The 13,995-nt window shown below is 40.4% G+C and overlaps 1 protein-coding gene across 2 annotated transcripts in view; it reads left to right on the top strand.

Moving 5' to 3' along the window:
* Positions 1–13,995, top strand: part of LOC132124008 (zinc finger homeobox protein 4-like) — a 73,487-nt gene that overhangs the window by 22,779 nt on the left and 36,713 nt on the right. For both annotated transcript variants that reach the window (XM_059534728.1, XM_059534727.1), the window contains exon 4: positions 12,095–12,326. In XM_059534728.1, coding sequence (XP_059390711.1) covers positions 12,095–12,326 — 232 coding nt within the window. The remainder of the gene's footprint in view (positions 1–12,094; positions 12,327–13,995) is intronic.

The raw sequence follows: 13,995 nt of genomic DNA, 5'->3' as shown, positions 1-13,995 counted from the left end.
TTGTCCTATAGAAGAACGAGGAGAATCTGTTTTGCATGCACATTCATATAGCATCATCATCATCATTGGTGTTGTCCCGTAGCACACATTGTATTTTATTTTGGGGCTTTTCCCCCACATTTTATTTAATAAATACAGGCTGGATTCAGATCAGTAAGCACCAAACATTTAAATTCTGACATTTACAATTCTGACTTTTTTTTTTTTTTTTTTTTTTTTTTTCATATAATGAAAGTCAGTGGGGTCCAAAATAGCATTGGAACCCTTAACATTAATCTTATCGAAAATAACAAAAGAAAACACCTACAGGCTTGAAACAACATGAGGTTGAGTAACAAATGACAAACTATTGCTTTAACCAACTGAAGTGCTACAAAATGTCATTTTTTAAATAGTTTTGATTTGTTTAACAGTATTTTTTGCATTTATTCTCATGCCAAATCTGCCAAATTAGACACAATGCTCCCTTGAAATCACCCAAACCTGGTTGGAGATGAGAGAGAATTCTTAAAAAGAAAAGAAAAGCGGATGTTGCCCGGTCTCATCTGTTTGTCAATAAGAGCCAGTCCGCCACAACACCAGATAACTTTGCGCTGGTCCAAACAGCCTTATGCAAACCCTTGCTTTAATTTCCAAATGCAAAGTAAACCACAGGATCTCAAATGTGTCCATTTATCCACTTACTCTCTGCAGGCATAAAAGTGTGTCAGCACTCTCTCAGCCTCCCAACAGCGCGGCCAGATTATTCAGACGCTCTCGTCTTTCACCTGCATGCGGATTACAATGGGAATCTTTCAGGAGAGGGCACGTGAGGGAGGGGGTATAATTAAAGCATACAGACAGACGAGTGTGGGTGCAAACACAAAGCCCAGGCTTCAGCTAGGCCCTGCTGTCATTAATCCTCATAGATATTAATAGGTATTTCTCCCATCATGCCCCCCCCCCCACACTCGTAAGCAGATGGTCATCTCCACACTGGCCCCACAGGACTAACATTTGCTGACGGACAACTTAAAAGCATTGTGCTAAAGTGTGGCACCCCAGACACTACTCTCTGTTTGGTTTTTTCCTGTTATGCTGTTTTCTTTTCTTTCCATCTTGTGAGATGAGTGGGGGGCTGCCATATGAGGATGCTCTGATATTAATAACCAGATGTGATCTTCCTGTTGGCCTGGGGTCAGAGAGGCCGGCCAGGTCAGGCCATTTGTCACTGTGCAGGGACTGTGAAGGCTATTGAGGCTGACAGGTATGGGAACCATAGCAGGGGAAATAAGACTTACAGAGCCCTGAAGGGGAGCGCGGCACTCCCAGGAACAAAGAGTGGTAGGACTTTGTCATTTTTACCCCTTTCCTTTATTTTTCTCTTTTTTTTCCTTCCTCCTTTTTTCACTCGCTCCCTCCACCCGTCCATTTCTCATGGGATTTGGGCCCAGCTTAACAAAGGATGACTCACAGTTCTCTGATAAGGCCAGCCGTGGAAGGATTTGAATTGCAATAATATGATATTCTTGGTGAAATAGCTGGCTGAAGGTAATTAGCTTTGTTTTAACTCTCCAGACACAGACGGGAGAGCAAACATATGACTTTGTCTGGAAAGCATTATTGGACAATAAATGTATGCCTGAACATCCCACGTTCCCCTGAGGTCTCCTCTGTACCTCAGTGGAGATTTTTCATCTAGTGCTAACCTTTATTTTCCCAGTTATTTTAAGTAGCTACACGTAGACTGCATGTTTAAAAAAAGAAGAATCATCTCGAAGATTATTAGGTCGGTCAACAATTAACGGCAAAGAGAGAGAGAGTTTGCAGAAAAGATTAGAATTAAGATCAATATTGACGTGTGTCGCTTAATAAGAGCTGCGGCCCAGAACGGGATGCCCGAGTGAAGACAGAGCAGCAGTCATTGGTGGCAGTTTTTGCTCACATTAACAGACCTGAATGCAAGAGAGCATTCCTCAAGTAATTGATTTTAAACATTAGGTGCTCACTGAATAGATAAGTAGAGTGTGATATTCGATTACAGAGCAAAGAACTCATTTAACCTCCTGTTCTTTCCTGGCCAGGATTTCCAACACAATACGATTTACCTCCCCTTAGGTTCAGCAGGATTAGACTGCTACTAGTAATCCTTAATGCTTTGAAATAGATCTGATAGAAGTCTCTCTGACTTATTTGGGATTACACCCATGATTTTTTCCACATTTAGTTAAATTACCCCCGTTGAATTATCATTTTTATAATTATAAAAAGCCTTTCTGTGAGATCCAGATGGCCTTTTTGTTTAATGCAGTGTACTATAATTACAGTTTTTCCAGCAGCCGAATGCTCACCTTAGTTTCCCCTTAATATCATGCATATCCGGCAAGCCTAATGGTTCACCTAAAGGTGCTATGTGTTTGAAAAGAAGCCTGCCTGGTTTTTGTGATTCTCCAGAGAACAACAGCAAACATTTCAGTAATCTTCAAAGTGGCCAGTGGTATGTAGAGTGGACCGTGGAATGCAAGCTATGGCTAGGGCTTTACAATGAAAAACAATGGCTTTCCTTTTATGGGTTGTAACTGCATAAACTGTGGTTGAGGCATTAGCTGTATCAGTTGTATCAGCTTACAATACCACAGTTTGAATTGATGTGTTTATATGCATTAGTAGCACTAGAACATTTCTATTTGTCTGTATGTATTTAAAGTTCTAAATATATCCCTTCCGGCTCTTGAAGTGTGGGTTAGTGGGTGGGTAAGGTGTAATTTACTTAGACTCTTTAGATACAGCACAGGTTAAAAGCGTTCACCCCTACAGGCTCGACTCATGAAGATCTTTGTTGGCAATATGCAAAGCGTTCGGCTAAGAAGTGCTCCCATTGAGGAGTGAGAGCAAGAGGCAGGGCTCTTTAAACAAGCTCCTCTCCGTGATCCCTGCACGCTCTTCCTCCCTCCTTTTTCCCCTCCCTCCCATAATAGGATGCAAATCAGGGACCCTCCTCTATGTTGTTGTGGAAGGGGAGAAGGCAGATGAAACATGAAAGGGTTTAATGTTTAAAAGTATGAATAGGGAAAGCACGCAGTGGTGAGCGAGGGCTCATTCTGCTCTTATCAGATACACAAGGTGGGAGATTGTCTCATCTTTGCATGGGCTCATTTGAAGGAAAGATTTCAGCCCGTAGACCATGCATCATAATTAGTCAGAATGCCACTCCTACTGTACCGGCTGAGGGTCATACGCATGCATCATCCTTTCCTGTGCTTCACACCGGAGACTATGAGCTTATAGCTCTTTGTTTGCATTAAAAAAATATGCTGAGATGTACATTTATTTTGTTGCACATTTTTCATGTTTATTCATAAAACAGTGTAATATTCAGAATAATTTATTGTAGTTAATAATTTCCAAAAAATTTTAATAGTACAGTTTTTCCTGTGTTTGGAGGCAAAGCTGTCCATCACTGTTAGCTGAGCTGCTGGCACAGCTTAAACCAAAACATATTGCTAACTTTATTTGCAAATAATTCACATGGTTTTATGGATTTGCATTTTTCTAAATATTTTATTGATTCTTTTATATTATTAAATAATTATAATTGCATTATACACACAGACATATTGTATATAAACCATGTAAATAATTTAAAGATATTATCCATTAATTATTAAACGTCTGTGTATAATATTATAATTTTTATTATTTTCAGCTGTATGTTATGTGCCCTTTACTTATTTGTTGTTGTAGCCTATTTAGTTATTTATTTCCAGACACTAGTGAGACATTTCACAGAAGTCTTACTCAAAATAAAGTTGTGACTCTATTTGTAAAGAGTTTATCCAGTAATTTGCAAACCCGGTTTTGTCTCAGCTAATTGAGAAGCCAGTTTTAAGACTTTCTAATATGTTCAATTGCAGAAAAGCTAATTTTTTGTGATAGTGCGGCATGAAGATGATGGTGGAGCCTCTGGTCTTTTTCACCTTCTGATGGAGACAGGCAAAGCATTTAAGGGTAATGGTAAGGTCAGTGGATTTAATGGGAGAGAAGTGTCCAGGCCACAGATTTTAAATCACCAAAATATAAATACACCTCCATTTTCATAGGGAGTTTGCTTTATTTTAAGGCAATTTGAGGAGCAGACGAACAATCGTGCCTGTTTTAGCGGTGGGAAGGATTAGAGAAGTGAAGATTAAGGACTAGTTCTTAATCTTCCATATCAACTACAGAGGTGAGAGGTGATATGCAAATGGAATTTTCCATTGCTCCTGCTTCATGTTTAAGTCCAGTGACTCAATAATATAGACAAGAGGTTCATTTATCTGGCTACCAATCAGCAATAACAGGATGTCATCACCAGACTCTTTGGATTTGTTTCAAAATCTACCAAGACCTACCAAAGACATTATAAATATGTAGTCCTTTCTAGAGGCAGCTCAAATATGAGCAATATGACTTAAGGATTATTTTCGCTGTTGTATATTCAAGAAGCCCGTTAACCCAGATTGTTTTTCTGCATTAGGACCTCTGTTTGACCTTCAGCAGAGTCTGTAAGTCCAGTGAATCAGTGGGAAGAGTGTTTGATCTAGGAATACCATTGCATCAACCCTGTAGTATTTTTCATTCATTTCCTTCTGTCAAAGGAGCATTATTGCAGGCCTAATGATATATGCCAGATCAACAACATTAGCACCCTATGGAAATATTTCTCTCAACACTTCCTTGTTCATCTGTTTACCGTTCAGCAAGAAAAGTATGAAGCCACAGCATGATTGGTTCCCCAAACCTTGTGCGCTGTTTTCTTTAATACTGAGTGGACAGGAATTGGCGCTTACAGCGATTAATGAAATATTACGACGTGGATCAATCCATTTATTAAAATGCTAGTAAAACACATGCACTCAGACTTTGACATGATTAATACAAATGTAAATGTACATGAAAAGAAAAACAATATTTCCAAAGGAACACACAGAAGTTCTTTTAAGACTTTCCGCAAACCTGCTGTCAATTCCTAGATTTATGTGTTTTTAGTGGATTTCTGTTTGAAGCACACTTGGCTGGCCAACATTTACATGAACTGTTCCAAAGTCATGGAACAAACTTCATCGACTTATTGAAGGCCTGATTGCGAACTGTAATATTCACAGTACATTGTAGCTCCACAGAACCAGTGTCCTTGGGAAAATGGGGCGTATGTCGCCCTGTCCGGTCTGAGCGCAATTACAGTAAATGAAAGGCTGTGGATGGACGCTACAGCAGTTGCGGGTTTAGTCATTTTGGAGAGACCCTGGGGTGTGTCCGCGCTCTCTTTCCTGCTTCTCCACAAGCCACCTCAGACGAGAGTGTGCTGCTGAAAGACACATTGTGCTAATTCACTTATTTAACTTGGCATTCATTTGCAAGGATGATTATTATTATTATATGACCTAAGCAGCTAACCATACAGCCATGCGCTGGCGGAATGTCCTAAGCCATAATTACATATGATGAACCAGACGGATTCGGAGGAAAAAATAAATAGGGGAGGCAATTTGGGGCTCTTTGATGCATTCCTTGGGATTTGTTGAGGTAGAGGAGAGGGAAAGTAGAAAAGAGATGGATTTTCGCTCTTGTTTTGTGCCTGTAGCAGAAAAGACAGTGGCCTTGTGTGCAGTCTCTGAATGGAATGTAGGGGGCATACCTCTCGCACAAGAATTTCACTCAGGTTGCCAACTCCTGTGGTACCCATGATATAACATTACATTTATGTCTCCGGGCTCAATAGCGGTTACTGGTAACATGTGTTTGGACGGTGTCAGCACTGATGGAATCGTATACCTGGCCGGCCTCCAAGTAAGGCTGGAATGTGTTTAAAATGCTTTGAGGAACAAAACAAGCTTTAGTTTATTTTTCATTTTTTTGCTCTCGGTGTCCAGAAACCGGTGCCTCATCGAAAGCATACAAACAACAATTGAAAAAAAAAGGTGGTGGGAAGAAACAAAAATTAGTGCTGATAGCCTTTATTAAAAAATGCTCAAGTACATTATTATTTTATGTATCTTCTTTTGTTGGATTTTTTCCTCCCACTAATGATCTGGAAAAAAGGCATTTGAATGCCCTAATTTGTTTTCGTTTAGGAACAAGATATTTTTTAACCCTTCATTTTTTATTTTCTTGTCTGAAGGAGTCTTGTCATCCTAGTAGAACGGAGTGAATAAACATCCAGTCTCAAACAGCCCTTATCCATATTCTGAATGCCACTAATGAGTCTGTTTTGTCACTGCAGGCTGTACAAATGAAACCAGTCTCCTACTGCCAACAGCAAACGGGCAGAGGGGAAGGCAACGAGAGGTGTTTTGTAATCATTGAAGTCAGCATAAATAAATAAGTCTCGTCAGGTTAGGGAAAAAACATGCTCACTGGGAATTGGGGCCTAGTTTGACAGGTGATGGGGAGTCCCTGGTGCTTTGATTTGCATTGTTTTGGCAGCACGGTACGATGGCGTCTTTGCTTTAGATTCGCCCAGCTCATGCCTGATTAGAGCCCAGAGAGAGCAATGGGTGGGTGTTCCTCCTCAGACCCCCATGCCAGGGGTCCCGTTCGGCTGGAGGTGCTCTTTGGCATGCCAAGGGGCACCCGGGAACGATAAGTTAGCTAAAATGATTTGGCCCAGTGGGGTTTCCGACTTTTGGTTTTTTGCCAAATGCTAATCTGGAACAATTACCCATCAAAGGCAAGAGCGCGGCACCATATTGTCATAGATAGCCTCTTCGCCACCCACAACAACAGCACTTGGAGCAGTTTCAGAGATTGTCTTAGCACTTGACAGAACCACCGCACAATTTATCTTCCAGCTTTCTGCTAAAATCTCTGCAAGTCGAGGTGAGAGAAACCAAAGTCTTATTCTTTTATTTATTTATTTTAGTAATAAATAGGCCTTCTTTTCTTTGCAAGCAGCATCCTGACTTTTCGGTGGGCAGAATCTGTTATGGGATGGCACGGACATTTTGAACTTTGCAGGTAGTATATAACTGCTTTGGGAGTCTGGCAGTACTAAAAATGGTAAACTTAAACCTCATAAATCAGAAACCCCAGGCTCAAGTCTCTGAACAGCTTGCACTCGTGCCACAGGGGTCTATAAAAGAAGGAAGAAAAATACTCCATTTCAATATAAGTCTTGAGCAAACAAAGCAGGAATGCTGATAGCGAATAAATTAATATTTTCTAGAGTTACGCAGTCTTTCAGCCTTTAAACGTTAGGCATGTCTGTTTGCATTGTATTTTATTAGGACCATATAAATGGATACTCGGCTGCGATTGTGATTCAGAATAATTTAAGATGTGCGGTCAGCCTCGTTCACATGCAACACAAATCTATTTCATATTAGTATGAAAATATTAGTAATGGAGGCTGCTAAAAGGGGCTACAACTCAGGATTAGATGCATATAAATGCAATATGAGGATATGAATGCGACAATAGCTAGCCAATAGCCCTTGAGCAAATGCTTGTTTATTAGCGATAGTTATTCATCCTAATGGAGTTTAGTCATCATGCAGAGAAAACAAATTATATTGCTGTTTTTCCCAGAAACCATCTTAAGTCTAAATGGAACATCGTGTCTTTTGTTTCACTAACCATACGACTACCTAAGATGAATTTATGATGCAAAGGTTCCATAGACATCTGGTTCTGAGGAATTAGCCTGATCTCATTTCTTGTTTTCTTTTTTTTTTCTTTTTTTGGGAATGTTTGAGCACAATCTCCTCTTAATTTCCAAACAGAACAGGTCTTAACGTTTAAAATTAGCAGCTGTCCTAAAGTCACAGGACCCTTCGAAAGGTTTATGCATCAATTCAGCCAGGTTCAAGTCTGTTTACAGGGAGGCAGTTCATACAAGTAGCCCTGCATGTCTTTGAAGGGCTTCCCTTTGGAAAGAAACAAAGATAGCTGTAATTAATGACCCGGAATCTGTGCCAAAAAGGCTTTCCTCTGACAACTTCAACTTAATTAAAGCTTAAGATGTTTCAATGGCCACAGAGAGCCCCTTACGGAGCGTGGCCCTGCAGACTCGTGAGAAAATTCTGCCGAGTTTATGAAAGAAAAGATGTGTGTTACCACTGGTGCCATGACTCTAATCCCTGACAGTCCAAGAATCTGTTTTGTCAAAAGGGTTTTCTTTTAGCCGGCTCACACCTGCAGGCACGCCAGTACTTCCTTCAGGCTCGTAGAGGGCCGGTTTTGTGTTTTAGCGGAAGATCAGATACTAGAAGCCTCACTCTGCCTTTTGTTTTTACGCATTGTTCATTAGTCTGGGAGAACAGTAGGCACACTTGATATGCTTGGCTTGCCTGGGGAATGGGGAGGGAGGAGGGACTGTTTGTAGAACTGGGGGGCTTTTTAAATGTGTATGGTGGAGGGGAGGCCTACTATGGCTTTGCATGGTGCACTACTGCACAATTTTAATGCAAAACTTTAGCCCAAATTAAAGTGCATAATTGTCAGCCAGGGTTGAATGCGGGAGCCCTGCTGTTTGAAACACATAAGAGCTGAATAGAACAAAACACAAAGCTGGACAGTTCGGATTTTTCCTTCAAAGCACTGTTTTAAATACTTTCTCTCTCCTTCTGTGTCTAGCCTTGTCAGAATTCACAAGCTTAGGAAGCCCCACCAGCTCAGTGTGTGTGCGTGAGTGCTTGTCCCTAAAAAGACCAATCCAGTTTGGGTTTTGTTAGAGGCAGAGGGGGAAGGAGGCAATTCACCATATTCGTACCAGCTGACCCACTGGAAGCTCGAACGCCAAGTAAAATAAAGCATTTAGGTGCAGTTTAATAGCTATAAATAGTGGCATGAGAAAGTAGCCAGGATTTCCTCTTAATCTTTAGGAAAGGTTTAAAACTTTTGTGTGTGTGCATATTAAAGCTGGGTGATGGAAAAAAATATACGGTTATTATTATAAATAAAATAAAAAAATGTTAATTATTTAATATATATTTGTGAGCCTGGACCACAAAACCAGTCTTAAGTAGCACGGGTATAATTGTAGCAATAGCTAAAAATACATTCTATGGGTCAAAATTATCGATTTTCCTTTCATGCCAAAAAAAAGGATATTAAGTAAAGATCATGTTCCATGAAGATATTAAGTAAATTTCCTACAGTAATTATAACAAAAATGTATTATCATTTAGAGCTGAAACAACGAATCGATTTAATCGATTAAAATCGATTATTAATATAGTTGTCAAATAATTTAGTCATCGATTCGTTGCTAAATAACTTTTATTTGCCGTAAGCGGCTCATTTCGTGCATATTTCAAATCTGCGGTGACCAAAGTGTGGCAGTAATGAGCCACCGGAGGTTTTACTCAGCCAGTACAGCAGGAGAAGTAGCGAATAGCCAATAGCTGGCCTCGTTTTATGTCACGTGCTTCCCGAACAGCGTCTCTGCAGCATTCAGCAGGATGTGGGAGTACTTTACTTTGAGCCTTCAAAAAAGAAGAGTAACCTGTAAACTCTGCACTACTGAACTGTTTAAGGGGACGTTCACATATCGCGTCTTTTGCGCGCTCAAGTTCGTTATTTCCAACACTGCACCGCATCGAGTTAAAACATTTCAACTTTTCAGAATGCAGCAAGCGCACCGTGGCTCATGTGACAAGAACTAACCAATCAGCTTCATCCTTTCCCGTAACAACGTTAAAAGCTCAGTCAAGATGAATGGAACAGCTGATCATAGTTGTATATGGATTTCCATTTTGAAATAAATTTAGTAGCAGAGCTACTGCAAGCGATTTTTTGAGCTGCAAATCCATTTATCCTTTGCTGAAATTTCCGCGTCTTCAAGGAGAGAGCACGTCATGGTTGCTTAGCAAAGGCAGACGCCTCAGGGGCGCTTCTGCCCGAGCGCTTGGGAAAGGAGGAGAAAGCGGCGCGCCTAGCGTTTTCCACGCGTTTTTAGGCGCGATATGTGAACGGCCCCTAAGACTTTCATTTGTGCAGATTCTCCAGTACAATGTTGTTTGCAAATGTTTAGTCGTAAAAGCTGATAACATTGCTTTTTAACAGTTAACATTTAAAGCTTTACAAACATGTTCTGTGATCAGTTTGTCGTTTACCAGTTCATAATTCAGTCGTGCAGCCTAATTATGACTGAATGAGAGAGATAAATGTTTAAAGATATTTGAAATGCACTTTTTTTCTAAGTATTCACTGCTCTTTTTCACACAGCAGGTTTTTTGTGTGTGTCCAATTTTTTTTTCTGGACAACCTTCTGATGGATTTTACTTTAAATTGTGAGTTCCATTCAGGTTTCATGCCATTGGCACTTTTTTCGAAGGATTGTTTACAATTTCACAGCAAAAGCTATAAAGCTGTTTTCCAGTAAATAATAAAATACAATGCACTGCAATTTTATTCTGTTTTATCCTTATTCTTCGTGAAAATATGTTCTGAAAGATTCCTTAATAAGCTTTGTCCGGGATGTTAAACTACTTTAGGAGCTCTAAGGACTGCCATGGTGAAAACATTATTTGATATCTCCTTGTGAAATTTGCTAGAGTATGGGTCAGTGTTCTGATTGCAGAAGAGTTCGACAAAGGATTACTAACACAATAAAACAACTCCAGGTATATTTTTAATGAGGATATGACAATGCAAAATGGTTAAAATCTCTTAAAAATCTATGCTGAAGGATAAAGACCATTTATTAATAATTTACTTGGGGAAAAAATGGAAAAAACTAAAATATAAGCACATAAACCGACTAATCGATTAATCGTAAAAATAATCAACAGATTAATCGATTATCAAAATAATTGTTAGTTGCAGCCCTATTATCATTAGTGATATACATTGCTAAGAACTTAATTTGGACAAATTTAAAGGCAATTTTCTCAATATTTAGATTTTTTTGCACCCTCAGATTCCTTATTTTCAAATAGTTGCATTTAATTGTGCCAAATACTGTCCTATCCTAACAAACCATACATCAATCGAAAGCTTATTTATTCATTTATTTATTATGTATAAATCTCTTTTTTTTTACATAGTCACAACATATGTGTCTTCGTGTGTATATATACATATGTGCATGTGTGTGTATATAGATAGATAGATAGATAGATAGATAGATAGATAGATAGATAGATAGATAGATAGATAGATAGATAGATAGATAGATAGATAGATGATTAATAGAATTTAGCACATTTTTGCAATTGAAATTTAAAACATTTCAAAAATTTTAGATTCTGCCTTCAAAACATTAACAACCTGGTGGTAGTAAAACCACTGTGCAATTCTCACACACACATACACAGTGGGGCTTGAGTAACAGGGGTCTTTGTGTAAGTGGAGAAGAGAGAGAGGGGCCACGCGGGGGTCTAGCTTCCACTCTCATCCACTAATGCACCACAGGCCTCTCATACGCCTGTCTATACACACACAAAGCAGCATGTGAATATTTAGACTACATAAACCTGAACTTGTGTGTGTGTGTCAGTATATGTTTAAACTGTTTCACAGCCCTCCATAGGCCTTTATGAGCAGGATGGAAGCTGAGGTGCCTCTCTCTTACCGAATAAAGCCATAGGCCTGTCTTAGTTTTATTGCCAGGTCCTGGTAGATTTGTTTTCTTATCTTTATCACTGCACAGATAGTAAATTACCCACACCAGATTCCATCTTCTTTTATCCCCTTATCCCTTTCTAAAGTTGCACAGTCCAGACTTAAAGTTAAGCTGGACTTTTTGTCGTGGTAAATTACTCGTATGTCCCGGATTATGCGATACCAAGCGGAGACACGTTGGCTTGTCTCTCCCTCTGCACCTCGCTCGCTCTCCCTCGTCTGTCTTTCCTCATCAGGCAGCCCCTCTAAAGCACTCGGCCTTGACAATCTCTCTTTGTTATCAGCATTTATGTTTAGGACAAAGCTAGAAGGAATGCATTTCATGTCGGGAGATTATTACGGGGGAAAGGAAGTATCTGTTTCATGTAGGTGCTGTCTCAGCCCGTGAAACAAACGACGGCTGTAATTTCATGTGAAGCGTATAGCCCCTAATGACTTTTCCCCTTCTCTCTCTCTCTCTCTCTCTCTCCCTTTCTTTCCATCTATGCTCGCACCTCCTCCCCTCCTGCAGCACTTGCAAAAACAAGAGAGTGCATGTAACTCGGAGTCCTGCTACTACTACTGTGCGTTGTGCGACTACTCCAGCCGAGCCAAGCTGAACCTGCTGCAGCACCTCCAGTCTGTCAAGCACCAGCAGAGCGAAGGCCTCCGCAAGCTGCAGCTGCACCAGCAGGGCTTTCCTCCAGACGAAGACAACCTCGCTGATATTTTCTTCGTCAAGGACTGCCCTCCGAACGAATTGGGTGAGTGCACCATTTAGCCCACTCCCATGCCGCATACCTCCTCCCTCAAACCCAAACCTGGCGCACCTCTTCTTCCGATGTAAAACATGCCAGCTGACTAATCTCCCTAAAATGAACATGTTGTTCCCATTACGGACCGTCTTTTTATATCAGTACCACACTCGGCCCTGTACGCGGTGACATCTTTAGCAGGCATGCAGAAGGTTATGAAACTCTACCTTGGGAGGATCTCACAGTGAAATTCTTCCCCGTGGAGTGAGCTTTAATTTCCTTTCTCATGACCAAAGCAACTTGGCTTTCATTTAAAAGTTTTGGAGCTGCCAGAAGCTAATAAGTGTAACAGGACTGTAAAACATTCAGAGACGCACACCCAAAAAAAAAAAAGATTAATAGTTTTATTTGAGAGGGACCTGTAATTTAAAACATCAGAGCGAGTCAGGGTCCAATGTATAATAATGCCCACGTTAATGCCGCATGACCAAATGAACGCTTAACTTATTTTTGCTTTGCCTGACCTGGCCGAGGGAAACGACTAACACGTTTTCAATGGCATTCCAAAGCTGAATTAATCTCTGTTCCCCAAAGTGTCCTGTTTATATATGAACTCCAGAACCAGATGGGATTAAACGGAGAACCATATGTGAAACTTCAGCTCCAAAACTATCCTTATTGGAAATAAACGAGTGTGTTTTACATTTGGCATTAATTATATCTGGATCAAAGGTGCTTCGGAGTCTGGGTGCACCAAATGACTAGTTAGATAAATCATTATTTTGCTTTTAGAAAGACAACCTACCTCTGTTGCACACACACACACACACACACACACACACACACACACACACACACACACACACACACAGATAGCCTCACTTCTCTATCCTTCTGTCTTTCCATGTGAATATATTGATGTTGCCATTATTTGTGCTTAAAGTACCAGAAAGGTCTTTTAAAGGTACGTCAGACCAAGGAGACGAGGTGGGCGGACTGCAGACAGAGTACATTATGAAAAAGATAAACCAGTTGTTGTTGTTTTTTGGTGCTCTAGGCGGACTCTAGAGCAGCTAATGTTTTGATTATACACAACTACACTTGGTTCAGTTAAAAAATGACTAGGTTTAATAGGTTTGAGCCTCAAGTGCAGCGTGTAGGGAGAGTTAGCGGGTGCCGTTGAACTTTTTTTACAGCTCCAGATCTTAGTAGGAGAGTGATTATTCAGGTAGTTTAACCCAGTAATCCTAATGTTTGAAGTGCTTTCAAACAGGCCTAACACAGGTCGAGGTTAAGCGAAATGGATCGCTGGCACCAGATAAATCGCAACTTATTTTTGTTAATTGTTCCAACTGGCAAGTGTAAGCAGTAAATAAATAAATAAAAAGTTATCCAAATGCCAGCGCAGGAGTGAGGGGAAGATAAATTGGCAGTACGGGGGGAGTCTACCCTCCCCGTGACACAGTGCCCAATGCGTTCTCAGGAACCGGGCCGGGTGCCTGTGTGTATGTGATGGTAATAATTTGTGTCTTTGGTCTAGAGAAAGGTCCTGGAGTAAGCAACATTTCAGCCCTGAATTACAGCTCTATGTTAAAGGGGGCCAGTAGGTTTTTGTGGGTATTACTCCTTAGTTTAGCATTTTCTAGTCATTAGTCAGTTTCACAGAGAGAGAGAGAGA

This window comes from Carassius carassius, chromosome 42 (assembly GCF_963082965.1).
Source record: "Carassius carassius chromosome 42, fCarCar2.1, whole genome shotgun sequence".
In the NCBI taxonomy this organism is placed as follows: Eukaryota; Metazoa; Chordata; class Actinopteri; order Cypriniformes; family Cyprinidae; genus Carassius; species Carassius carassius.
The sequence above is the reverse complement of the archived record's forward strand: the minus strand, read 5'-3'. Positions and strand labels throughout refer to the sequence as shown.